We start from the raw sequence: 26306 nt of genomic DNA on the forward strand, positions 1-26306 counted from the left end.
AAATGATGCGACACCTGTGAGAAGGTTACGCTTTCGCCCCCGATTAAAAACCCTGAGGTGGAAGGCCGGGTCTACTTAATTTAAACAAAAGACCTTGCGTCAACCGTCTGTACCCGTGAAATATTTGATTCGCAACAAATGAAGAGTTGGTTTGATGTATTCCAAAAGAACTCTAAAAGTATTTGAGAAACCACCCCACCCAAATCCATTGTTGGGCATACGTTTTTCTTCAACAGGGACAAATTGCTCAGCCGCGGACATATCAGAGCAGGGAAGACAAATTCCCCATGTTCCAATCTCCCCACGATGTGGAATTTCTCAAAATAAAGATTGACCAAGTTCATTTGCCAGAGGCTCCGCCTTTGCTACCCTGGCCAAGGAATTGAGTGCCAGTGTTGCCGGTGTTCTTGATATTGCCAGTGTTCTTGATATTGCCAGTGTTCTTGATATTGCTGCTGCGATCTCCGGCGGCTTGGGCACGAGCCGCGAACCCACTTGACGACATGTCTTTTCCTCCACGTGCCTATCAGGCTTAGCAGAAGATAGGACCAGAACAATCTCCAGAGCTTCTTACCTGGGCGGACTGTATCCTAGACGCATCAGACTTCGTTATTAGAGGCATCTTGAGACCTTGAGGGGTTGAGATTGGCGACTGAATATTTCAGGCTCTCAAAATGTGTGATCGTCTATCATGAGTGCTAGATGCTTCCGAAGAGGGAGGAAAAAGGGATTCCGCTTTATATATCCAGAAATTCCTCATTGCGCTGCTTATTTAGCATACTATGTCCCCTGTTTCTCCTTACCTGTTCTCTTCATGGTCAGACTCAAGCCCTGGTGACGTTCAAGTCGATTTGGGCCAATGAAGTTGAAGTGGTGGAGCATGCACGACGTGGCGAACAGAAAGTCTGAGCTGCAGTTTCGTCTTCTGCCCAATCAGCAGGTAAGCTCATCTTCATGGAAAGAGCCCAACGAGACCCAGCCCAACGATAACGATCTCATTTCAGCGATTAATCATATGCCACTCTTCTCACACCTCGAATCATACCCATTTTGTTTCAGCTTTGTATACCCTTTCCCGTTTCTCAAGCTTTGTATACCCTTTCCCGTTTCTCAAGCTTTGATGTGTTAAAAGCAAATCTTCTCTATGTCCTAGTGTTTCTCTACGGGAAAGACTGTGCGCATCATACCCTACGGTTTCAGTCAGGATGGCATCGCCAAATATTGTTACAAGACACTGGGCAATTCTGATTGGAATCAACTTTTATAGGAATGATCGATGCCTGGAAGGTGCTGTCCGAGATGTCGAGAGCGTCAAAGAGTATCTAGAATCCGGGCCCAATCCAGTACATGTGGTCACGCTCACTGCAAGTACACCTCCCCAACCAGACAGCAATCTCCCTATCGAGGAAGAATCATCTTGGCCGACAAGTGAAAACCTGAAATCTAGTTTAAAAGAGGTGTTAGAGAAGGCGAATCCAGGAGATTTTGTGTATATTCACTATTCCGGGCACGGTACATTAACTATTCCAACTAGATTACCGAACGGAAACGAGAATACTGGTGACGTGGCGCTGGTTTTATTCGATAAAATCTGTGGAAGCAGTTTATTCCGGGGTTATTTTCTGGCAACATGGATGGAAAAGCTAGTGAACAACCACCTCACTGTGACTGTTGTCCTTGATTGCTGCTTCTCTGGGAGTGTTGTACGAAACAGTTACCCAAACGAGACTGGAATTCGATGCGTTGACTATCGCTCTACCATCGACAAATTTTACAAAGAAGACGTGACTCTCTACCGAGATCAGAACCGTACGGATTCAAGCTCTCCCTGGCGTGATACTTGTACGATACCGGATTGGTTGATAAATCCAAACGGTTATACAATCCTTACTGCGTGTGGCCCACACGAGGTGGCCAAAGAACTCAAACTCGGGGATGACGAGTACGGCTGTGGCAAAAAATTTGGAGCATTGTCCTACTTTTTGATCGATACACTTGTCTCTTTACGGAAACATGGCGTGGAAGCGTCTCATTACTCCCTCTATCAACATTTGTGCATTGCATTTCACGCTACATGGCCCAGCCAACATCCTATGCGATATGGAGAAAAAAACTTTTGCTTCTTCGGGGAACTGAGGTCAGCAGACCCGGGATTTTATTCGGTCTTAAAGGATAAGAATCGTTTTTGGCTGATGGCAGGGCGAGTCCACGGTGTCCATCGAAACGATGAATACGCTCTGTATCCTCCATATACGCCAGAAGGCATCTTCAACGATACAGCGCAAGCGCCAGTGAGGGCCCTAATACATGCTGTGGATGGCCTTAGATCGGAACTAGCGGAATTAGGTGGATCACCATCACTCGGTCAAGTGGATACCGGATGGAAAGCAAGACCACTATCATATCTCTCTTCTCGAAAAGTTACAATACAGCTCGGACCAGAAGTTGGAAATGACTCCCACTGGGTGGCAACAGATAGATGGAGAAGCCTCTTACATATCTCAAAGGAGGATGATGAAGATCAGCATCACATGTTCCATGTCACCAAGGCTGGCGACAAATACCGAATCCTAGATTCCTCATATCAGAAACTCCTTGGTGTACCTGATATACCCATCGATGAAGAAGGCGCAGTAGATTTGGCCATAGGACATTTGGAACACCTAGCTGCATTCAAATATTTCGAGGGCATAGAAAACCGCATCGTTAATACGGCTTTTGCCCAATCCTTTTCCCTTGAGCTCTGCGATAAAACAAGCACGGTCAGCTCTCTCGAGGTTAATGTCAAACACAAGGACAAATTGACCCTGACAGTCAATAATTTCGGTAATAAACCACTATATATTGTGGTGTTTGACATGGGTCCATCCTGGCAGATAGTAAATCTCTATGGGCAATCAGGAAGAGAATATATTGCGGTGCCACCGAAAGGCAGCAATTTTGCCGGAAAGGAAAGCATTGAAATGACGATGGAGGTACCATTATCACTCAGAAACCAAGGTCGGTTACAATGTGAGGATATACTCAAAGTTTTTGTCACCAGTCAACCAACTTCCTTTGCGCCGCTTATATTACCAGAGATACCTATGTCCGGCGAAAATACGGATACCTCTTCCCGGGAGCCTTGTGGATCATTGGACTTTCTGTCCGGTTTGATTATGCGCTTCCGGAAAACAGATAGTGTCTTCGATGATCACTGGATAGCTAAGAATTTTATAATACGTACTACTCTGGAATAATATGACTAGTTGGGGAAAACGGTCAAACTTATACATATCAAAAAATATGAGCGATACCTTATATAATAAACCGCGTCTGACTTAGAAAGGGTCATCTGTAAACTTCAAGTCCTTCTCATCCACAAGCTTTCCGTCCTTCGCTGGCTGGCCGCTCTTGTGACATAATTTGTACTTTCCCACATTGGGTACCGAAGAGACCTTGAATGGGCCTTCCCGAACGTTCGTGCTAGGGTCGTAGAAGTAGACCTCGTCTCCGGGTGCGAACTTGCTCTCCTGTTCGAATTAACAGATGTCGTCAAGTCTAGAAACCGGAATCTATATACCGCTGGATATGGAACCACTTTAGCACGACCATCATCCTCGCCGATTGATATATTTGGCTTATTTCTAGACAATTCAGCACTCGCATTGTTAGAAGATTTCAGGATAACCCACTTGTTGAAGTCGTCCATTGCTTGGTCCGTTTTGAATAAGATTCAGAAGTTCTATTGATGATTTGATGACTTGAGGGTTTCAGCAGATGTTGGCTTGCAGTTCTGTCTGCCTTCCATAGGGTGAATAACACAATATAAGTTGTCTTTTACAGCCAGCCATACAAGGCTGGTCACGAGTCGTCTGTTCTTTTGGTGTCCCGATAAATTCCTTATATATGTCTCAGTTTCCCCCAGCGATCAGCCTCAATTGAAATTTTCCAGGGCTGTGTAGAGTCCACGTGTTTCATTTTATAGAGATTTAGCTACACAGCCCGTGCAAGGTAGGGGTAAGCCTAGCACTTGCTCACAAGACTTTCTAGTAAGAAATCTTCCGTGTCTCCAGTGGGGGTGGCAAGTGCAGCGAAGATAAACACGAATATGATTAGCCCACTAGATAAATGATACAGTAGCTTGCAATATCGAATTCACCCCTAAGTTGTCGGTTGTGAATTGTTTATTCCGTCATATGCATGATAAGGTTTAGCCTTACCTAGAAAGGTTAAAGTAATATTGGCGTGGTACCTGAACTTAACCTGTATATTAAATGTACTATGTCGTAATATCCTTGTTGTTACTGAGTGATGACCAGGCGCCGTAGGAAGTTAAATGTTGACTCTGAAAAGCAGCCTCGTATATGTGTATGTACCATAAACACAGGACCCTATTAATTAATGCCCTCCATGCCACCGAATCTTGCCGCCTCTCATCATGATCTCATTCGAGATATGATTCTCAGCAACTCGCTCACTAACCGCCAAATCGGCGCTGTTGCTGGCTGTAGCATCCGTTCGGTTCAAAACATTCGCTCCAACCTCCGTCACTTTGGCCAGACCAGAGCTCCGCCTAACGGGGGAGGACGTCCTCGATCCATCACGCCGGCTATGCTGGACGCTCTGCGAGAACATCTCCTTGAACGGCCTGACCAGTATTTGGATGAAATGGCTCTGTTCCTTTGGGATGAGTTTGAGGTCCTTATAAGCACATCCTGTATCAGCAGGGCTTTGGCCAGAATTGGCTGGTCAAAGAAAACCGCTCGTCGTGTGGCGAAGGAGCAGAGCCAGGACTTAAGGGACATATACCTGCACAATATGTTGGCTTTTCGCTCCTTTCACCTCGTGTATGTGGATGAATCTGGCTGCGACAAGCGAATCGGCTTCAGACGGAAAGGATGGTCTCCTTTCGGTGTGACTCCCGTTCAGATTGCGCGCTTTCAACGAGAGCAACGATACCAGATCCTGCCCGCATATTCACAGGTAATATCTCTTCGGCTAGTAAGCGGCCGGCTAACCATACTGGTAAGCCATTATCTCAACATTAACTAGCTGATGACATCGGAAAAATGTGGGCCGACTGAGAAGTTGAGTGGATTACCCCACCCGGCAGTAACCCAAATTTTCAGCCTTGTCCACTGCTCCGCCGCCAGCACCATCGTCAAAACAGCCTTCTGTGATGCTTGAGACAGCTTAAACAAAAACCACTTTGACCAGCACAGAATATAGAGCCTAGAATGGAGCAAGATATGCTCACCGACCACGGCGGGAAACCAGACTCCCTCGATCGAGAAGGGCGCTGCCTTCTATCTTTGGATGGCGGAGGGGTGCGGGGATTGTCCTCGCTTTACATCTTGAAAGCCATTATGGATTGGCTAAATGATGAAAAAGAGGGCAAACATCGAAAGAAGCCATGTGACATTTTTGACCTTATCGGCGGAACTAGCACCGGCGGGTAAGACAGCCTACGTCTAGGCGACGTACACAACTAATTGACATCATAGACTTATCGCTATTATGCTTGGGCGGCTTGAGATGGATGTGGATGAGTGTATTGAAGCATACAGCAGCCTCGCGGAAGCCGTTTTTGGCAAAAGGCTTCACCGACTTCCAATGAACCTCACCGGTGGCACTCAAGCACTATTCGACTCAACCAAGCTTGAGGCTGCGATCAAAGGGGTGATTTCTCAAAAAGGCATCCCTGAGACGGAGTTGTTTGATAATGGGACAAAGCGAGGGTGCCATGTGTAGGTATCCCAATCCCTTTTTGATCAATAGGTATCTAACTAGACTAGCTTCGTATGCGCTACGGATCGCTCTTCGAAGAAAATCGTAAGACTTCGGAGCTATAAACCTCCTCGTGGTCAGCAAAATATCCCTGCGACGATATTGGAAGCCGCGCTTGCAACCACCGCGGCAACGACATTCTTTGATCCGGTTTCCATCGGTAACCGTACATTCGCTGATGGCGCCTTCGGAGCAAACAACCCCGTCAACGAGGTAGAGAGAGAAGCATCGAATCTCTGGTGTCGTGATACAGGGGATCTGCAATCATTGGTCAAATGTTTTATCTCGATCGGGACTGGAAACCCGGGCATGAAGTCATTCGAGGAAGGTCTTATGGGGTTCTTAAGCAAGACTTTAACACAAATTGCTACCGAAACAGAGGACACTGAAGCAGAGTTCATAGACCGATGGCGGATCCATTACGGTAAGAAGCGTTATTTTCGCTTCAATGTGGAGCAGGGCCTCCAGGACATCGGTATGGATGAATATCAAAGTAAGGGCGCAATTGAATCGGCCACGGAAGGGTATCTCACGCACCAGGATCGAATATCCCGGATGGAGGACTGCATTCGAAACCTGGGATTGAAAGAGAGTGTGTATATGGAAAATTTCTCCTAAATCAATACATAGCCCTAGCTGATTTTCTGTAGGCGTAACAGAGGTTGCTAGAAATAAATTTTGGTGCGTGCAGCGATCTGTCAATACACTTTTCACTGGCCGTGTTGATATTATAAATCGAATCAAATCGGCAATAACCATCAAAGAGGGAAGTCGGACGCAAAGACGATTCGTTATCACTGGCATGGGGGGTCTGGGAAAAAGCGAAATCTGCCTAAAAGTCGCGGATGAGATGCGAGAAGTGTATGTTTATCCTACCTTTGGGCTAAGGTACTGCTGACAACATAGTTTCTGGGGTGTCTTTTGGGTCGATGCAGGCAGCGAATCCGCAGCAACCGACGACTTTATCAAAATAGCAAAGATGCTTAAGTCAGCTGCTGAGACAGTTGATGGCGCGAGGCAATCGCTATCTAACGAGAAGCGCGACTGGCTCCTTATATTAGATAATGCCGACGACCCTGAGTTTGACTACACACGTTATTTTCCATCAGGATCCGGAGGTGCCATTCTCCTGACATCACGAAATGACCGAAGTCGTCGACTGAGCACTGTTGGATCTAAGTCACTTGGGAGCTTAGAGCCTGCTGACTGTCTGAATTTATTTTTCCAGGCAGCAGATATGGAGCCGTCAGACAAATACAAAGAGGCTGCATTGCGTATCGTCAAACTTCTGGACTCGCACACGCTCGCGTTGATACAAGCAGGGGCATATATAGCCCAGGACTTCTGCTCTGTCGAGGAGTATCCTGCAGTGTATGGAATAGAGTCAAAACGTTTGTTATCTTTAGGCCCAGATCAAGCGCCGCCAAGATACCACAATGTCTATGCGACGTTTGAAGCATCTATACAGGCCTTAAGTTCCTCGAAGAGGGAGAATAGTCAGGATGCGCTGGTTGTGCTCCATCTCCTAGCCATTCTACATTACAGCAATTTACCACTAGAGCTATTTAAGGATACCTGGATTGGCGCTCAAGTGGCTCAAGAGACACCCGAAGAAGATGTTAACATTGACACCCTTTCCCGCTGGCACGTCTCCCAACTTCCCCAAACCATACAATGGCGCAAAAATATCTGGGACCCATTTCGGTTACAAAGTGCTCAAAACTTACTACAGTCCCTTGCACTGGTCCAAAAGGGAGAGGAGCGCGGCGCCAAAACAGTTTACTTACATCCCCTTGTGCAAAACTGGGCCTATTTACGTCAGGTTGATGGTCAACGCCGCCAGTCATGGATATCTGCGGGATGTACCCTCGCACTATCTTACTATAGAAATACCGGGTGGCGGCCATATCGGCTCTCATTGCAGCTGCACCTACAGTCACTTTTGAGCAGGGAAGACGGACAATCATGCATACCTCCCTCATCAATACCAAAGCTTCAAATTGTCTTCCAATGTTGTAGACTGATGCACCAGCTGCGGATGGACCGCTCAGTTGAGAGGACGTTGAGCACCTTATTTCATAGCCTGAAGCTTGACCCTATCGAACCTCAGGAAGTATATCTGGCACTTTACAAGTTAGCTGCAGAGAACCTATACAACATAGGCAAAATCAAAGGTGCTGTAGAGCTATGGGAGAAGGTCTATCATATTGAAGAGTTAAAATTATCTGAAGACCATCCAAGTCGACTGGCATCACAGCACGAACTCGCGGGGGCCTACCGGGCAAATGGCCAGGTCAAAGAGGCCGTGCGCCTCCTCGAGCATGTCGTCAAAGTGCAGGAGACAATACTGACTAAAGACCATCCAAACCGACTGGCATCACAGCACGCACTCGCGGGGGCCTACGAGGCAAATGGCCAGGTCAAAGAGGCCGTGCGGCTCCTCGAGCATGTCGTCAAAGTAAAGGAGACAACGCTGGCTGAAGGTCATCCGAGTCGACTGGCATCACAGCACGCACTCGCGGGGGCCTACGAGGCAAATGGCCAGGTCAAAGAGGCCGTGCGGCTCCTCGAGCATGTTGTCAAAGTAGAGGAGACAACGCTGGCTGAAGGTCATCCAAGTCGATTGGTATCACAGCAAGCACTTGCGGGGGCCTACGAGGCAAATGGCCAGGTCAAAGAGGCCGTGCGGCTCCTCGAGCATGTCGTCAAAGTAGAGGAGACAACGCTGGCTGAAGGTCATCCAAACCGACTGGCATCACAGCACGAACTCGCGGGGGCCTACCGGGCAAATGGCCAGGTCAAAGAGGCCGTGCGCCTCCTCGAGCATGTCGTCAAAGTGCAGGAGACAATACTGACTAAAGACCATCCAAACCGACTGGCATCACAGCACGCACTCGCGGGGGCCTACGAGGCAAATGGCCAGGTCAAAGAGGCCGTGCGGCTCCTCGAGCATGTCGTCAAAGTGCAGGAGACAACACTGACTGAAGACCACCCAAGTCGACTGGCATCACAGCACGCACTCGCGGGGGCCTACGAGGCAAATGGCCAGGTCAAAGAGGCCGTGCGGCTCCTCGAGCATGTCGTCAAAGTGCAGGAGACAACACTGACTGAAGACCACCCAAGTCGACTGGGATCACAGCACACACTCGCGGGGGCCTACCGGGCAAATGGCCAGGTCAAAGAGGCCGTGCGGCTCCTCGAGCATGTTGTCAAAGTGAAGGAGACAACACTGGCAGGGGATCATCCAAGTCGACTGGCATCACAGCACGAACTTGCGAGGGCCTATCAGGCAAATGGCCAGATCAAAGAGGCCGTGCGGCTCCTCGAGCATGTCATCAAAGTGCGTGAAATAACACTGGCTGAAGATCATCCAAGTCGACTGGCATCACAGCACGCACTCGCGGGGGCCTACCGGGCAAATGGCCAGGTCAAAGAGGCCGTGCGGCTCCTCGAGCATGTAGTCAAAGTGCGTGAGACAACACTGACTGAAGACCATCCAAGTCGACTGGCATCACAGCACGCACTCGCGGGGGCCTATGAGGCAAATGGCCAGGTTAAAGAGGCCATGCGGCTCCTCGAGCATGTCGTCAAAGTGCAGGAGACAGCCCTGGCTGAAGACCATCCAGACCGACTGGCATCACAGCACGCACTCGCGGGGGCCTACCAGGCAAATGGCCAGGTCAAAGAGGCTGTGCGGCTCCTCGAGCATGTAGTCAAAGTAGAGGAGACAACACTGGTTGAAGACCATCCAAGTCGACTGGCATCACAGCAAACACTCGCGGGGGCCTACGAGGCAAATGGCCAGGTCAAAGAGGCCGTGCGGCTCCTCGAGCATGTCGTCAAAGTAAAGGAGACAACGCTGGCTGAAGGTCATCCGAGTCGACTGGCATCACAGCACGCACTCGCGGGGGCCTATGAGGCAAATGGCCAGGTCAAAGAGGCCGTGCGGCTCCTCGAGCATGTCGTCAAAGTGCGGAAGGCAACACTGGCTGAAGACCATCCAAGTCGACTTGCGTCACAGCACGAACTCGCGGGGGCCTACGAGGCAAATGGCCAGGTCAAAGAGGCCGTGCGGCTCCTCGAGCATGTTGTCAAAGTGCGTGAAATAACACTGGCTGAAGACCATCCAAGTCGACTGGCGTCACAGCACGAACTCGCGTGGGCCTACCAGGCAGATGGCCAGGTCAGAGAGGCCGTGCGGCTCCTCGAGCATGTCGTCAAAGTACAGGAGACAACACTGGTTGAAGACCATCCAAGTCGACTGGCATCACAGCAAACACTCGCGGGGGCCTACAAGGCAAATGGTCAGGTCAAAGAGGCCATGCGGCTCCTCGAGCATGTTGTCAAAGTGCGTGAAATAACACTGGCTGAAGACCATCCAAGTCGGCTGGCATCACAGCATGAACTCGCGAGGGCCTACCAGGCAAATGGCCAGGTCAAAGAGGCCGTGCGGCTCCTCGAGCATGTCGTTAAAGTGCAGGAGACAGCCCTGGCTGAAGACCATCCAAGTCGGCTGGCATCACAGCATGAACTCGCGAGGGCCTACAAGGCAAATGGCCAGGTCAAAGAGGCCATGCGGCTCCTTGAGCATGTCGTCAAAGTAGAGGAGACAATACTGGCTGAAGACCATCCAGACCGACTGGCATCACAGCACGCACTCGCGGGGGCCTATGAGGCAAATGGCCAGGTCAAAGAGGCCGTGCGGCTCCTCGAGCATGTCGTCAAAGTGCGGAAGGCAACACTGGCTGAAGACCATCCAAGTCGACTTGCGTCACAGCATGAACTCGCGGGGGCCTACGAGGCAAATGGCCAGGTCAAAGAGGCCGTGCGGCTCCTCGAGCATGTCGTTAAAGTGCAGGAGACAGCTCTGGCTGAAGACCATCCAAGTCGGCTGGCATCACAGCACGCACTCGCGGGGGCCTACCAGGCAAATGGCCAGGTCAAAGAGGCTGTGCGGCTCCTCGAGCATGTTGTCAAAGTGCGTGAAATAACACTGGCTGAAGACCATCCAGACCGACTGGCATCACAGCACGCACTCGCGGGGGCCTACGAGGCAGATGGCCAGGTCAGAGAGGCCGTGCGGCTCCTCGAGCATGTAGTCAAAGTGCGTGAAATAACACTGGCTGAAGACCATCCAAGTCGACTGGCGTCACAGCACGAACTCGCGTGGGCCTACCAGGCAGATGGCCAGGTCAGAGAGGCCGTGCGGCTCCTCGAGCATGTCGTCAAAGTACAGGAGGCAACACTGACTGAAGATCATCCAAGTCGACTGGCATCACAGCATATGCTTTCCCGTATCAAAGACAAACATTAAACCAAGGGCATTATGGCCAATATAGTCAACTTTTGTACTATTCGATAGCTAGATAACCCTGCAATCCTATCGATTACATGTATACAGATAGCTACATACTGGGTTTTATTAAATTGAGATATACTGAGAACCCATCGGCTGCTAAGTCATTCTAGGATACTATTCAGAGTGCAGTGCTATAAGCTACAAAATAGCCCCTGGTTATTGTTCTGTAAAAATAAGGATATTACGACATAGTACATTTAGATTACAGGCCATTGTCAGGTACCGAGCCAAGTCCACTTTAACCTTTCTAGGTAAGGCTAAACCTTAGCATGCACATGACGGAACAAACAATTCAATATCAACAGCTTAGAGGTGAATCCGGTATCGCAAGCTACTGTAGATGAGAGCTCTCACCCTCTCTTTATTCATACGTAAGCATTTTAGGTAGCATTATACACAAAAGCTGAGTTAGTCGTCGAATATTGCGCCTCCACAAAATTCTGTTTCCTTTCATTATTCCGCCATATATTAACGGATAAGGTGAGAGGAAGTTGTTTGCCTCCGTCAACAGTTACTTTGTGGATGCTATAGCTAATTACCACCAATCACATAATAATAATAATAAATAATGAAAATAGATACATTAACGGATATTGCTGATGGTGCTCGGTATGCAATCAATTCATTCCGTTGTTAGAAATGAATACAACCAAAACAGTAGCATATCTAAAAATTTTGTAAATCTGTCTGTCAGTACGTAATAAGTCGAATCATTTCTACTTGTGACCATGACACTCACGTTGAGCCCGCTACAAACAATTCTATTGACCTCGCCCTAGTTATTACCGATATAGTCGCAATGAATATGGACGTAGCAACTGCAACAATCACGGCTCGCGAAAGTATACTTTTCACAGTCAAGCAAATAAGCATTGGAACTAACAGAATGAGAGCGACGATGAAGAGTAATAGCGCTTGCGATGCAGCTGCTAGTAAGCGATTAGGGAATATATATACGTTTGGGTCGCTCGAGATGTTGGGGTATGGACGCTATAACCGTGTTAGAAGGCCAAATTGAGCTGATCACATAGTGCAATTCAGACCTTGTGGAAACCCTTGTAGTAACGAACGAGGATATCCTCAATCCAAGCCTCTAGCCGTGATATAGATTTATCGTCAGAAGAAGTTATGCTGAGCAATTCATTATACTTGTCCAAATAAGCAGTCTCGTTCCTTGCTAGGCAGGCGTTTCCACGGAGCCAGTTCCGAAGGCTCTGTACATCCCGCGGATTAGCAGGTTCATAACGGAATATTTGTTGAGTCCTCTCGATGAACATGTCTATAAAACCATCAGGCTTGAACATTATTAGAGAGCTCGGGAAAGCATGAATACCGTAGTCAGCCAACGCAATATCAATATCAGAAATGATCAAACGCCGTTCCTTATTAGCATCATGCCGCGTGCTCCCAAGAAATAATTCGAGGCTCTCCTCTTTATCAATTTTCTCGAGCTGCTTCTCGAGCAACGATATCTTATCTTGCTTGAAGAGGAGGAGGCGAGCTCGTAAATTACCGAACCGGCGGCAGATATGAAACGACGGATGTGCGGCGACAAGAGCAGAAAAACGGGGATATCCCGCACGATACTCCTCGACTGCATCAAATAAGTGTTATCCTATTTCTTGTCCCGAAATGTGAATAATGACATACTCTCTACCATCTGACTTTCGCAATCACTTTCTTTGATCTTGCATTTCAAGGACCACGTAAGAATGTACTTTAGTTGCTTCATGGGAAACCATATGCGGTTGCAGATAGAGCCCAAATCCTCCATATTGGTATGTTTTATTGAGAGGTACGATAATAATAAAAATATATTTGGTTGTGTCTGACGAAGAGCTATCGGCAACGCCGCCTACAGGCACGGTGATGGAGAAGCGGAAGATGCAGCGGATCAGCCTACGAGAGGCTGACAAAGAGCCTGGTGGACCAATCAGATGATGAGGAATGAATATGATGAAGTTGATAATTGTATAAAGAGGATGCTCCTCGTGAGCAGCTCTAGGGCTCTATATAGAGCCTGATAATGAAAGCAGCATTATGAGGTGTAACTCGGCCTGCATCGGGTGGTGGACCAGATGGGAGTGGGGATAAATAACATAATCTCCACCAAATCCGACAGGAGCCTTGGGGATCGGTTGGACACATTATTATTGGATCGCCTGATGTCTGCCCTACGATTTACAGTAGATACTTCATTGACATGATTGGATATGTATTATGCTACTCTATCTCTGGCGGGATTTATGTTGGACAAGATAAGGTGGTAAAAATTACCAATCTAATGAATCAATGAAATTGAGCCTACTATAAAAAATTCGGGCCCCGAGCATGATAAGTACCACTGACATGAACAGAACTTGAATCAGACGCCGAAATGAACATATGGAACCCAATGTAACGACCCTTTACCTTGTCTGTAGCCATCGCCGCCATCACACAGAACAATATCTCGCAATGGTCTATCACCGCTTTTAACCCTATTTAGCCAACGATCCCGAAGCTCACGGGTAGCGTTATGGAGCCCGCGGCACACATTTTCATCTGTGATACCTCCATTTCTCAGCGTTTCGTACGTGATTCTCGCCATGTCTACACACAGTTCATCATTAACCTCCCACAGAGTGCCAATAACATGGCGAAACCCTGCCAGTTGAAACGAGCTGATCAGGTGGATGCTCTCGTCAACGAACCTCTCATCTGTGATCCGACCAGTCCCGCAAGCAGAGAGGTAGGCTAGAAATGGTGAGTGTTCTCGGATATTCATTGCTAGAAGGGTGGCTACCATCAGCGGGTCGTCCTTGCCATCCTCCAAAAGTAAATAACTTCTGGATGGATCGTATTTATCCGTATGGCCGTGCCCAGCAAAGTGAAATATTTTGCATTGTGGCAATTGCGATGTGACAATTTGTTTGCTTCGTCCCGGCTCGATAGGGTCGATCGACATCGCCTTGCATATGCCATGCAACATATCAACCTCCTTAGTTGCGAAAGGAAGCCTAGAACTTCCCGGTGTATGCTCCATGGCGACAAGGAGCGCCTGGGCTGGGGTTGAAAATATATTAGGACGGCGGCGGCTATGTATAATTGCTTTAACGGACGAACTGTAAGACGACATGACTCTATCGAGAACCGTTTCAGAAGAGCCTTTACTATGATGCCCAGCTGCATGGAGGGGAAATTTGCTTAGAGGACCAGTAGGAATCCACCATATATGTGGCCAACTTTCATCAGACGGAGGTTCGGTAAATCCTAGAGTTTTCAGGATGGGGTTCGTGACAACATCCCATAACCACTCTAGAAGTTTCAGGCTTCTTAGATCCTCTACCTGTGCCTTTTTGTTGATCTCCTTGCTGTGAAGGTCGGGTAGAGCCAGGGACCTTATCTGATGTTGCTCGACAAGTATTGCATCACAACGGTACTCGCTGACATTTATAATAACGATAGGACCATATTTTGCAGCGGCTAGCATTTCACTTCCGCTTGGCGCTAGCAAGAAATCCTTAAATCCGGGTTGCTCGCGGATTTCGCCAATCAGCTTTTCAAGCCTTTTGCCTGCCTCGTAGCGTCGATTCATTTGAACCTGCATAGAAATCTCGCCATTTCCGTCCATGAGAGAAGTGCTGCGTGTAACAGGCAACTCTAGTTCATCCCGTAGACGCAAAAATAGCTCGGCCAGCTTAGGGTATCTCTCCTGTAGATCTAGAATGTCCATCCGTATTTCCTCAAGGGATGCCGCGATCACGCCCCGGCCCTGTTCAAGCAAGTTCAGTGCTACTGACGGCCCCTTCCCTGCATGTAATGACGCCGCTGCTGCGTCAGAAGCAAGGCCTACCACTTGACCAAGTATATGCTGCTTATCAGAATTCTCAAGTGAACGCGATGTTAATTCAGGAAGAAGATGAAGGGCGATATCCGAAACCTCGTAAGCCTTTTGCCAATTCGATATGATTGCAAAATGCCGAAAAGCTTCTCTACCGGCTAATATTCGAGTGATGGTAGACGAGTTGGGCTGACATAGAGCGGATTGATGGTATGTAAGAGCATCTTCTAGGTCCGCCGTTTCCCCCGTTTCTGAGTATCTGTTGCCGAGTCGGATTCCAAGATCATTCAAACACCCTGCTCGTTCTGGGTGGTTTTCTGACATCATATTGACAGCTTCTCGTCCAAGTTGGATGGCCTCGTTAAGATCAGACATAGCTCCCGTTTTTGAATATCTGTTACCAAGTCGGATTCCATGATTGTTTAGGCGTTTTGCACGATCTTGATGGTCTGCTGGTGTTATAACAAGAGCTTCGCGTCCAAGCTGAATAGCAACCTCGAGATCAGATATCGCCCCTGTTCTTAGGTATCTCTCACCGAGTGTAGCTGCTAGGTTATTCAAATACATGGCCTGGTCTAGACAGTCTTTTGGCGTTAAATCCACAGCTTTCTGCTGAAGTTGGATGGCTTCGTCAAGATCAGCCATGGCTCTTGTTCTTGAATATCTATCGCTATATCGATTTCCAAGATTGTTCAAATGCCCTGCCTGGTTTGGATGGCCTGCTGGTGTTATGTCGACAACTTCACGTCCAATTTGGATAGCAACCTCGAGATCAGACATTGCCCCTATCTTTAGGTATTTATTATCGAGCATAACTGCAAAATTACCTAAATATGTTGCCCTGTCAGGATGGTTTTCTGGCGTCACATTGATAGCATCCTGCCCAATTCGGATAGCTTCATCGAGATCTGATATTGCTCCTATTCTCACAGATCTAGCGCTGAGTTGATTTCCAAGAACGATTAAATATTTTGCTCGATCTGGATGGTCCTCTGGCATCATAGCGACAGCTTCTCGTGCAAGTCGGATGGCCTCGTCAATATCAGACGTTTGCCCTGTTTTTATATGTTTCTGGCGGAGTGTAGCTGCAAGGTTGCTCAAACGTCCTGGCCGATCTGGATGGTCTTCTGGCGTCATATTGACAGCATCCTGTCCAACTTGAATAGCTTCATCGAGATCTGATATTACTCCTGTTTTCACATATCTAGCGCTGAGTTGATTTCCAAGAACGTTCAAATATTTTGCCCGATCTGGATTGTCCTTTGACGTTATATTGACAGCTTCTCGTCCAAGTCGGATAGCCTCGTTAATATCAGATAATACCCCTGTTATTAAGTGACGATCGCCAAATCGAATTCCAAGATCATTTAGGCGTTTTGCACGGTCTTGATGGCCTGCTGGTGTTATATCAATAGCTTCCCGCCCAAATTGGATAGCATTTTCGAGGTCATAATCTGCTCTTATTCTGGAGTATCTGATATCGAGTGTAAATGCAAGAATGTCTAAATACGTTACCCGATCTAGACAGTCTTTTGGCGTTAAATCCACAGCTTTTTGTTGAAGTTGGATGGCTCTATCAAGATCGGATATTTCCCCCATATTCAAGAATCTGGTACTGAGTAGAATTCCAAGAGCGATTGAATATCTTGCCCAGTTCTGACAATCTTCTGGAGTTATGTTAATCAATTTTTGCGTCACTTGGATGGTCTCGTCGATATCGACCATCGCTCCTGTTTCTCGAAATCTGTTGATGAGTGCAATTCTAAGATCATTTAAACATCTTGCCCGATCTGGATGGTCCTCTGGTGCCATAGCGACAGCTTCTTGTGCGAGTCGGATGGCATCTTCGAAATCAGTCATCTTGTCCGACAACATAAAGAATCTCAGCCTAATCAGAAACCTTCCTAACTCCAGTAATTGCGTTGATAGAGAGCCACGAGAAAAGTGATTCTGATTTGAAGGAATACAATTTTTGTTATGGACTGACTGAGGCGCAGCCTTAGAACCCACAACTCATCGGATGAACGCACGGCACGGAACAACCTCGAGTCACGTGATTAAGAAGGAGCTCAAGAAGCCAAGACTTAGATGAGTCCAACTGGGGCTACCAGCAGAGAGTCCACAAGGGACCCCCGAAGGGGAGTCCATAAAGGGCTTTCACGGAAAACTTAATGAGGGACTTGTATATCCAATATACAAGGACGCTCATTGCCTTAGGATCAAGAGTCTTATACTCGCGATCAAAGCCTTCAATAAAGCTCCTTCAAGTTACAGGCCATTTCAACGTTGAGCTTTTCAGTTTTACCATATCAGTTACCCAAAGCACTTGTATACAACTGGTTGCATATACCAAGTCCCTTTGCCTAACTGGATTTTCAGCCTCACAGCAACAAGACCTCTGCGTACCAGAGACACACCTGGGACTGAGTGTTGGATTCAGAACCCCTTGCCCAACAAAACCACCCAGGGAACCGAGCCGCTATCAGTATATAGTGCCTCGCTTCTAATAAACGGCCTTACTATCGTTCTATCCTTCTCCGACAGCAAGCCCCGTCCGGACACTAGCTAAGACCTAGATACCGACCCCCGTTTAACAACTGAACACTTCACGGAGGATTACCAACCGCTCATTCCCTGTGTCAATAAACTGCGGAAGGAGGTATTTCCCGACGGTAAACGAAGGATTTACCATTAAGGACGTTGATGGCAAAACGCCGGATTTTATATTGGCTAAAGCTGTGCTTCAGCCCGGCGTATATTCCAAGGCTCCTAAGTATGCTGGATCACACGGCGCCCTTTAGAGCCATCGTGGGTGAGATACAGTACCCATTTGCCGTGCGTTCGGGATTACGGAATGTTGGCAGGTCGAGTTTTTTCCTCTTAACCTTCAGCTGCATGCTAGCTTTATAGTCGGGGATATCTTACTAGTAGAAGTCTTCGAGCGTCGTGAACCCCGCTACGAAGATTTCATCCTTGACCGCCATTGACAGGAGCTGTCCGAGGAGATCGAAGAGGCTCGGGGTGTTGGAGTAGTGAATATCTTACTACAGCCTCGGTCAGCAAGGGTACACGGTCAGAGGGGTAAGGGAATTCGTTCGCACGGTGCATGATAGATTCTGTTATCGCGCTTGGTGTGGATGAGCGTTACCTTCGCGACGAGTATGTTTGGTCGACAGGGCTCGGGGTTGCGGACGATATAGAACGAGATATGTCTCCACACGATGGCCCCGTCTCCTCTGGGCCCGCGTTGAAGCCGTCGTCGGTCACGCTTCCGTCGGGAGCGAGGTCCGCCAGGTTGAAGTCTCCCTCGCCGGAGACATCGGAAGTAAGGTCAGCTGGCTCGAGCCCTGTCCCGACGGGGGGATCTAAGCCATTAGCGACCGGGCTCGAGGGATCAAAGACTTTCTGCGTCTTGGCTTGGGGTGCGCATTCGTCGAGCCGTGACTGCACCCTTGAGGGGTGGCAACTAGTTCTTTTACTTGACGAGACGGCCGACATTTGCGTTTACTGCTGCGTTTGCGCGGAGGACTCACCTTTGCGAGTGTCGAAAAGGGACACTATACGGGATGAGGAGATGCAACCGAGGAGGATACCTGCTGATACCTGCAGCCGCTGCCTCTCGTCGGCGTATACTTTCTCGCATCGTGCCCAGTTGGTGACGAGTATACTGTATATCACCTTCTTGCTCGCCGGCTCCTTTGGCTTTGGCGGAAGGAGCCCCCAGTCCTTGCTTAGCTCGACGAGAAACCGCCTTTGTTAGCCTGCTCGGAGACGATCGTCTGGGAGGAAGAGAGGCTCACAGCTTCGACATCCTCCTGTATCGCCTTGTCTACCGATCGGTGCTCAGTATTTCGGTAGAACACCATTATACGACGCCAGTAGCTATGCGGGACTGACTCTCTCTTGATGGATGTCCCGTGGGTCACCCTCAGCCAGTTGAAGAATGCCTTTGCGTCGGGAGCCTCGAGCGTCTTGATCCACTCCCTGGGTGTTTGGTTTGTGCTCGCCGGGACAATATCTGGAAGTCGAAGTTCAGCCAGCAGTGCGTTTCGAAGGGGTCGACGGCCGAGGACTTACTGTTCAAGCTTGTTCATCAGCGTCCGCATGCTAACCTGGGTGTTGGGCGGAGGCACCCTCTTTGTCGGTCCATCTTGGGCGTGCTGCTCACGTACTTGTGCGAAGTAGCCCTGGGGTAGGCCCGTTGTGTACGTGCGCTGCTTGCGGCCAACGGCCCCTCTGCGTTCGATGCCCATAGTCCTATGCCGTCACCAGGGCACGAATCGGCTTCAAAGACGGGCAGTGGCACATTGACTTGGAAACAAAGGGATGGTATCTTGTAATGGGTATAAGACAAGATGGGCGAAGGTAAGTTAGGATAGCTGTCAAGGGAGTGTGGAGAGAGGAAGGCAGATGGAGGGTATATTTATATTTACGCGAGTACCCGCCTCTGCTTTGGGAGGCCACTCTTCCATGAGGCCGCTCCATTTTTGGAGTCGCGAGGTCTGGCGATTCCATGCTAATCGGCCCGCCATCGCAGCTCGGGTGAATGCAGGTGAATGCAGAGGAATAAGGGTGAATGAAGGTGAACTTGGCGCGAAGGAGGACGAGCCACCAGGAACGGTGCCTCGCGGGCGAAGGGTGACCCCTCTAGCGTGTGTAGCTGAGTAAATGATGAAAGCCAGAAACCCAGGGAGCCAGGAAGCCAGGAAGCAGATAGTCGTGCTAGTGAATCTACTGTAGCAAGCGGCAGCTATATGGATGAATGGGCGACTCACTTTTGTGGATAAACTTATGATGGCTCCACAATTTACCCCTGTTCATCCTAAGCGCTCCAACAATGCTATTTTTAGCGGGCGGTAAAAGTGACGTCTGGCAGAAATGCATTTTATACATGTAAACAAATGGAGGCTACGCTTTTTTAATCACGCTTCTGCTCGGCCACAAGTAGCTATAACTTGGATAGTCCCTGATGGCTAGATATGGCCTTCTATCCCCCACACCTCAAATCATGCCGGATACACAAAACCCAATCCCAGGAGGTGTCACCAAGCCATGGACTGAGCATAAGAGCTTTATACAAGAGAAATATCGACGAAAGGAAACAATAATAGCCGGGCTCAAATATTATCACCATGACTGTCGAGCAGATGTTCATCTAGTGATTAAAGATTTGGATGGCAAGGCTTATCTCGTACAGTTTATACATCTGCCAGGAGAGTCGTGCTGAATACCAGATCGATGGTGCTTGGTTCCCCTTGTTCTTGTCTTGTCTTCGTGCCTACTGGTAGCAAGAGTTTCAGGTCGTATTCTGCTATCAGATCGAGGAGGTCGTCGGCTTTTTCTGAGGTTCTTCTGGTCTGCTGTCCTGCCCACATCGGGTGGTGAAGATTAAAGTCTCCCAGTACAATGTGCTCGTCTTCTTTATTCTCTTCTAATGCCTTCCATAGCGCTGGTATCGTGCTGAAGTAGGCACCCCTACTCTCATGGAATGGTATTGGATTGTACACATTGTGTACATGAATCTTTCGTTTAATGTCTTCTTCCCATATCTCGATGTGGATCGTGCTCAGATCCTTCGTATGGTGTGTATATGTCCATGACCCTAACAGTCTTCGGTTGATAAAGAAACAGACCCTTGTGTCCTGGTCGTCCTTGTACACTAGGTCGAATCGGTCTTTCAGCGGGTGGAAGGTTGTGTTTTGGAAGGGGTTCCTCCATGGTTCCTGGATTGCGATAATATCATATCCATGTGTGTTATCATCGGCCATCAGCGGCGCCATTACCTGTTCTCTTGATTTGTTGACATTGTATTGTAGGATCGATAAGGTCGTTCTATCCATCAACAGGGGTCATGGTCATGATTGTATCCTGTGACGCTATGGGAGACTCTTCGGTCTCGCATGCTTGCCTCTTGTTGTGTTGAGTGTTCCTTGCCAAAATCGTCGGCCTTGAGTTAAGGTCAAGTTGTTGAAGGGCACGTCTAGTCGTGTCGCCGTTAGCTGTTGCTGTTGTAGCTTGCCTTAGGTCCTTCCTTGGTGATTTGCTTTTTCTGGGGCCAGCCGTAGGTTTGGTAACGTTCCTGTCCTGCGTTCTCCCCCTAGCGACCTGCGTTGTGTAACTTTCTCCTGGTTGACGGTTCCTAATATCGGTGTGGTTTCCATATCTGAGAGATGCCTCCCTGTGTGTGTACGGCATGCTTTTCATTCTTTCCGCGAGGCATTCGTATTCCTCTTTTCGTCTACTACATTGAGGGCTCCAGGTTGGGTGCTCTCCCTCGCAGTTTGCACATTTTGGTTTCGATCCTGGATTATCTCTTTCTATACATGTTCTCGTTTCATGTTCGCCCGCACAGTATCCGCATTTCTCTACTGCTTTGCAATGAGTCCCTATATGTCCATACTTCTGGCATCGGAAGCAGTGTTTGAGCTTGCAGCTTCTATCGTAGAAGTTACAAGCAAAGATTTGAGCTCCAAATACGATTCCATTCTGTATAGCATAGTCTGCGTCCTCTTCCTTCTCGAATTCTACTACAACCGAAGACGCTCGCTTATTCCCTCTGTCCCTCTTAAGCCATCCCGAGTACGCCACTCGCGCCGTAGCTAACGATGGGTTGTTCCACCTGATTTTCTCTTCCATTTCTATTTGATTTTCTGCTTCCATCTGCGTGCTGATTCCATGAATCAATATTCCGTAGGTGGGGACCTTTATGGATGCCTTCTCTCCCAGAGATTTTGTCCATCCGTTTCTATATGAGATCATTCTTTTTGCGTCTGCCTGGCTGTTTGTGTAGAGGGTCAGGTCACCGCTAGGGTGTCTTTTGACTGCAATAATTTGGATTTCCTTCAGATTCTGTTCCTGGTTGTTTCTGAGTACTGAGTTGACCTTTTCCTTTATTTCTTCAGCTGTTGCCTGTCTTGTAGCCGCGGTTGGGTTTGGTTCGTTTAGCTTCACCAGCAGTTCGCGTTGACCGTTCGTGGGTCGTGGTGCCGGGGTGGGCTGCGTGAATTGGGGACGATTCACTGCTTGCGCGTAAGTCAGTCTGTTTGCTTTACTATTTGGGGCTATAAGGAGGTTTTTGATCTGTATTATGTCCTTTTTCATTTCCTCCTGCGCTTTGTTCGACGCGTTTATCTCTGCCATCATCTCATGGGTGGTTGCAAGGTCGCGGGTCTTCTCCAAGTAGTCCTCTACGCTTTCCATGAAGGTCTTGATCATATTCCATGTTGGGTTTCTGTTCTTGCCTAATGGATTCGCTCGGTACTCCTCTATAGCTCTGATGTCTGCTTCAATTTGGGTGGCATGGTCGCGTGTGTTTTGGGGCATGAGGCCCACCTGGGGCGTTGACTGGCTGCTCGCCATACTTTCTTGGTATTGGACGATACCTTGAGAGCTGGCGAGTAGATTAAGCTACAGTATAAGCCAGATAGATCAGTGGTTGTAGAGATATTTCAAAAATTAAGTCCCGACAAAGTGAGGTTGTTTTTGGCAATGGCGAGGAAGACGTGCTAATACTTTGTCAGCGATGTTTGCCTTTGGGGTTCGGTGTCTACCTCACGTACAGATAGGAGCTCTGGGATAGCACTGTGTTCGGTATTCTTTTGGAAGTCGAGAATATCGTGGCTCCACTTCTCGGGGCTTTCAAGCAATATAGATTCTGGGTTAGGGTATGCGGTTCCTGGTTCCATTATCTCAGTCATCATCCAGCCAACGGATTTTATACTGTTGATTACTGCAGTGAGGTAATAGTGATGGGCCTAGGCGGTTTCTTGCTGAGATGCTCTAGGTACAGAGTAAGATAAAGAGAACTTCCGAAAGAATCTTTCCAGGTACCGAAGACTTTGCCAGCCGGCATGTCGTAACTATTAAATGATCTCGACCCCTCTACGTTACTACTTCTATCCCGATCGTTTACTATACCTCTGATATTGAGATACAATGGCTCTAACGCCTGCGACTATAGTTTAATATAGATCCACGGCCACTATGCACCGTGGGTGTCTACGTATGGTCGCGTCTCCCCCGCCCCTGACCCCGAACGCAAGGTGCGGCCGATCCCGAGAATCTATCTTGACGGTTGTATACAACACTATCAGCGAACATGTACTACGAGGGTAAGAGTCAGCGCATGCTGTACTATATATCGAGACTAAGGGGGATGGCTAGTGACTTGTACCTTCAAATGCTTCGCAGCGCCATCTATTGTGTGAAATTCTATCCCCAATAACCTAGGGTACTTTATGAGTCATTAAAGATCTCTTCATATTTATGACCATGGACAAAATGATTACCCCCTAACCTCCTCATTGTAGGCACATTATGAGGAACTCTTTGATTCCCATGGCTTGATCCTATGATCCCAGTCTTCCTGTATGTTACCCTGATCCCCTGTCCTGACATGCACCTCTGTCACCTTTGTGATCCCATCCCCTTGCTCCTCTGTTTTATCAATCATGGCCTCCTGGTTGCTGTCCGCTTCACTCTGAATCTGGGTGTGCCCGTTGTCATATTGAGACAGGGCAAAGCTGGTTCCCCTTATTATAGAGGACACGCTGTATATCCCTCTGAAACCTCTTTTGCGCTTCCCTGGCGCTACTTGCCTAGGCACGCCGCCCTCGGGAACGATCCCAAGCGATGCTTTCCGCGAAGAGCTTGACCCAGAATTTTTCTGTCTGCGGTATCTTCTGTATATTGATAGTCCACCTCCTTGATAGGACCTGTCGCGGCGGCTAAGTTTAAATAGCGGGCCGAGGGTAGGCACACAGGCTGCAATAATGACAAGGTATTGCTCAACTACCGCCCAGGTAGCCAAGTCGATGCGGTTCCAGGAATAGTTCGTACGATCGGTAAGCCGGGTAAGGTAAGAGGCTTTTATAACAGCTCCGGCAAAAGCACTATTATTATACGTAGAGGGGTTAGAAAATTTGGCAAACCAATTTTCGCCCAAATAGAAATAGAGAGGGGTGGGTTTCTACACTAGACCAAGCGAAAGGATACATGCAAGCGCGAGTTTGACGCGTAGTGGCATTTGCAGTCTAGAGACAACAAATATAGGATACCCTGCAAGCACTAGGTCTGATAAGGCGGACGAAGCTGCCGGGTTATATTTAGCATACAATCTCTTTTATACTGCAGGAAGTGTTTTAACTAACCACTCTGAAGAAAGGTGTAGTTCCGCAGGACACTTGGATTCCAGCAGCTCCCCTTAAGCGTTAGATCCCAAAATGCATTAGGGGGTCGGCATTGGCCCACCATAATGTACACGCATCCTGTGTTGATGAGGGTCAGCAGGATTATACTTGCGTAGAAATAGAGCGCTTGACGTTTTGCCCTCTCTATAATGCGTATGATAAGTAGCATAGCGGAGACCTTTCCCCAGTTTATACACATGATATGATAGTCTGAGATACGAGATATTTGATTGATTTGATTGGTCAGGTGGGTCTGGAGCAATCTATGAGATTTCAATCTATCAAGCACTGATCATCTAAATACACGATATTGAGCTCCTATTTATGTTCCTCATACGGCCATGTATCTTGCCATCGCGGAGATGCCAGCTACAGCTGAAACAGGCGTTAAAACGCCGGGCGTAGCATTTGTTCGATGATGGAGAGCTGACACTGATATTTAATGAAACGGCGTAGTTGACTAACGTGTTTCGTACGATCAGGCAGTATTACACCGAATCTCCGTTCAACAGATAGGGTTGCGAAAGCCAGGTGTACTTGACGATTTGTATGCGCTGGTCCTTGTCAAGATAGGCCCAACGGCGCCCTAGGCCGCCACTGATAGCGACGGTGAGCAAGGCCGAGTTGATGCATCCGCAAACCTAGTAATAATAATCACAAAGAAACCTGTGTCATTTCAAGTATATACCGTGTATGAGAGAAGTAGCTTACCGCAGCTAGGACCATAAAACCATCATCCCAGCTTAGCTGCTTCGTGAGGTGGGTGCGTATCCACAGTCTCGTGAAGAGCATCGCGGTCGAAATGCTGAACAGAGTCCACATGACGGATAACATCCGAGGTCCCTTGTTGTCAGTGGGTGATCCTTCCATTTTGCTCAGTAAGCTCAGTTTCACTGCCGCGAAGGCATACGACGTCTTCGATGGTCAGGTTGCGAGACCTCGCCTGACTGAGCTTGAAGCAAGGTGAAGGCCCCAAGGAGTTATATAAACCATGCGGTAAGGGTATGAAGGGTAACGGTATGATGAAGGATACTCCGTATGTAGTACTAGACGCGTGGCAAAGGCTTAAGTTTTCAGCAGCCCGTGCGTGTTTGGCGTCAATATTCTGATCAATCCCAAGTTGGCGGCTGTTGAACCATCTCAAAACCGCGTTCGAGGTTGTCTGGCCAGTCTCACGATTTACTTGGGAGACGGGAAAACACATATTAAACTTAAGACCAAACCATTACCACCACTTCCACCTAGCCATGGCTGGATAAGTTTGCACTCGTAAGTCCCGATGGAAAGCCATGACGGAGTCGATGGCAAAGTCTCAATGCTATTGGATACTAGCATCGGCCTCTGACCTAATTCTCTTTGCTGCGTGGAGAGTAACTTTCGCTTGCAGGTTGCAGGTTACCCGAGCCCCAATCCACTTAGACAAAGCCAGTTAGGATTGACGGTGGCTGGCCCCAGACTGTAGCCGCCAGTTTAGATGGAAACGAGCAAACATCTCCGTACGAACAGGGGCTCAGGAGTTGCGTATCAGGATTAGCAAACCATGGCATTTCAATGATGCCAATAATGAAAGTGTGTTACCTTCTGTGTCTGAGCCATCATATCATCGTTCACCTGCCTACTCCGTTGATAGGGACCAGGAAGGGCGTCTCAAACCTCCCAAATATGATTCGTCTGTTGACAAGGTGATCAACTGCTTGAGCTCATTTTTCTTCAGTCTACCCGTGCCACAAACTCATATAATGGGTGCTGGCCACATCAACGTTACGTACTACAGCAACGTAACAACATCTCTATTAATAACGTATAAATATTGTTTTATTAATAACCACTATGTCTGAAGATTACAAATCGATTAAAAAGTATATATTAAAGGTTGTCGAATATAAATCTAACTGTAGGAAAGTTTTCTACGTAAAAGCTTGTTCAGCTTCCGCCGCAAAAAAAGGTCCTAGTATGAGTCTGATGCCAGCACCAGATTTATCCCTCGAGACCATCTTTCTATTTACAGTAACCTTCCACTCGATAGAGTAGTGTATACTACATATGAGTGAGTCCTTATCATAGGTACTCGCTTGGTCCCAATCTGTTACCTAAAGCAAAGCAAACTTCTCCGATTGTGGCCGCCGTTGTTAAAGGAGAGCAGTATTACTATTATTTCCTTTAGGTA

At 48.1% G+C, this 26306-nt stretch overlaps 6 protein-coding genes across 6 annotated transcripts; 1 reads left to right on the top strand and 5 right to left on the bottom strand.

Annotated features, from left to right (window-relative positions):
• Nucleotides 1-340: 340 nt before the first annotated feature.
• GIQ15_04288 (uncharacterized protein) lies at nucleotides 341-622 on the bottom strand (the record flags this gene model as incomplete). Its single annotated transcript, XM_033551705.1, has 2 exons — nucleotides 341-523; nucleotides 575-622. The coding sequence occupies 2 exons, from the start codon at nucleotides 620-622 to the stop codon at nucleotides 341-343; spliced, it is 231 nt and encodes a 76-aa protein (XP_033405435.1).
• A 4597-nt stretch (nucleotides 623-5219) lies between these two features.
• GIQ15_04289 (protein kinase subdomain-containing protein) lies at nucleotides 5220-11083 on the top strand (the record flags this gene model as incomplete). Its single annotated transcript, XM_033551706.1, has 5 exons — nucleotides 5220-5437; nucleotides 5487-5729; nucleotides 5778-6361; nucleotides 6420-6630; nucleotides 6676-11083. 5 exons carry the CDS (start codon nucleotides 5220-5222, stop codon nucleotides 11081-11083), a joined length of 5664 nt encoding a protein of 1887 aa, XP_033405436.1.
• Nucleotides 11084-12165: 1082 nt separating this feature from the next.
• Nucleotides 12166-12902, bottom strand: GIQ15_04290 (uncharacterized protein; the record flags this gene model as incomplete). The annotated part of the gene is made up of 3 exons (XM_033551707.1): nucleotides 12166-12407; nucleotides 12462-12722; nucleotides 12779-12902. 3 exons carry the CDS (start codon nucleotides 12900-12902, stop codon nucleotides 12166-12168), a joined length of 627 nt encoding a protein of 208 aa, XP_033405437.1.
• Nucleotides 12903-13493: 591 nt separating this feature from the next.
• Nucleotides 13494-16811, bottom strand: GIQ15_04291 (uncharacterized protein; the record flags this gene model as incomplete). Its single annotated transcript, XM_033551708.1, has 1 exon — nucleotides 13494-16811. One exon carries the CDS (start codon nucleotides 16809-16811, stop codon nucleotides 13494-13496), a length of 3318 nt encoding a protein of 1105 aa, XP_033405438.1.
• A 1284-nt stretch (nucleotides 16812-18095) lies between these two features.
• Nucleotides 18096-19204, bottom strand: GIQ15_04292 (uncharacterized protein; the record flags this gene model as incomplete). Its single annotated transcript, XM_033551709.1, has 4 exons — nucleotides 18096-18402; nucleotides 18460-18686; nucleotides 18752-18935; nucleotides 19029-19204. The coding sequence occupies 4 exons, from the start codon at nucleotides 19202-19204 to the stop codon at nucleotides 18096-18098; spliced, it is 894 nt and encodes a 297-aa protein (XP_033405439.1).
• Nucleotides 19205-20783: 1579 nt separating this feature from the next.
• On the bottom strand, nucleotides 20784-22803 carry GIQ15_04293 (uncharacterized protein; the record flags this gene model as incomplete). Its single annotated transcript, XM_033551710.1, has 5 exons — nucleotides 20784-20950; nucleotides 21404-22341; nucleotides 22419-22456; nucleotides 22511-22626; nucleotides 22782-22803. 5 exons carry the CDS (start codon nucleotides 22801-22803, stop codon nucleotides 20784-20786), a joined length of 1281 nt encoding a protein of 426 aa, XP_033405440.1.
• Between the last annotated feature and the right edge of the window lie 3503 nt (nucleotides 22804-26306).

The sequence above is a fragment of the Arthroderma uncinatum genome, assembly GCF_011692745.1.
Source record: "Arthroderma uncinatum strain CBS 119779 chromosome Unknown scaffold3, whole genome shotgun sequence".
Taxonomy (NCBI): Eukaryota; Fungi; Ascomycota; class Eurotiomycetes; order Onygenales; family Arthrodermataceae; genus Arthroderma; species Arthroderma uncinatum.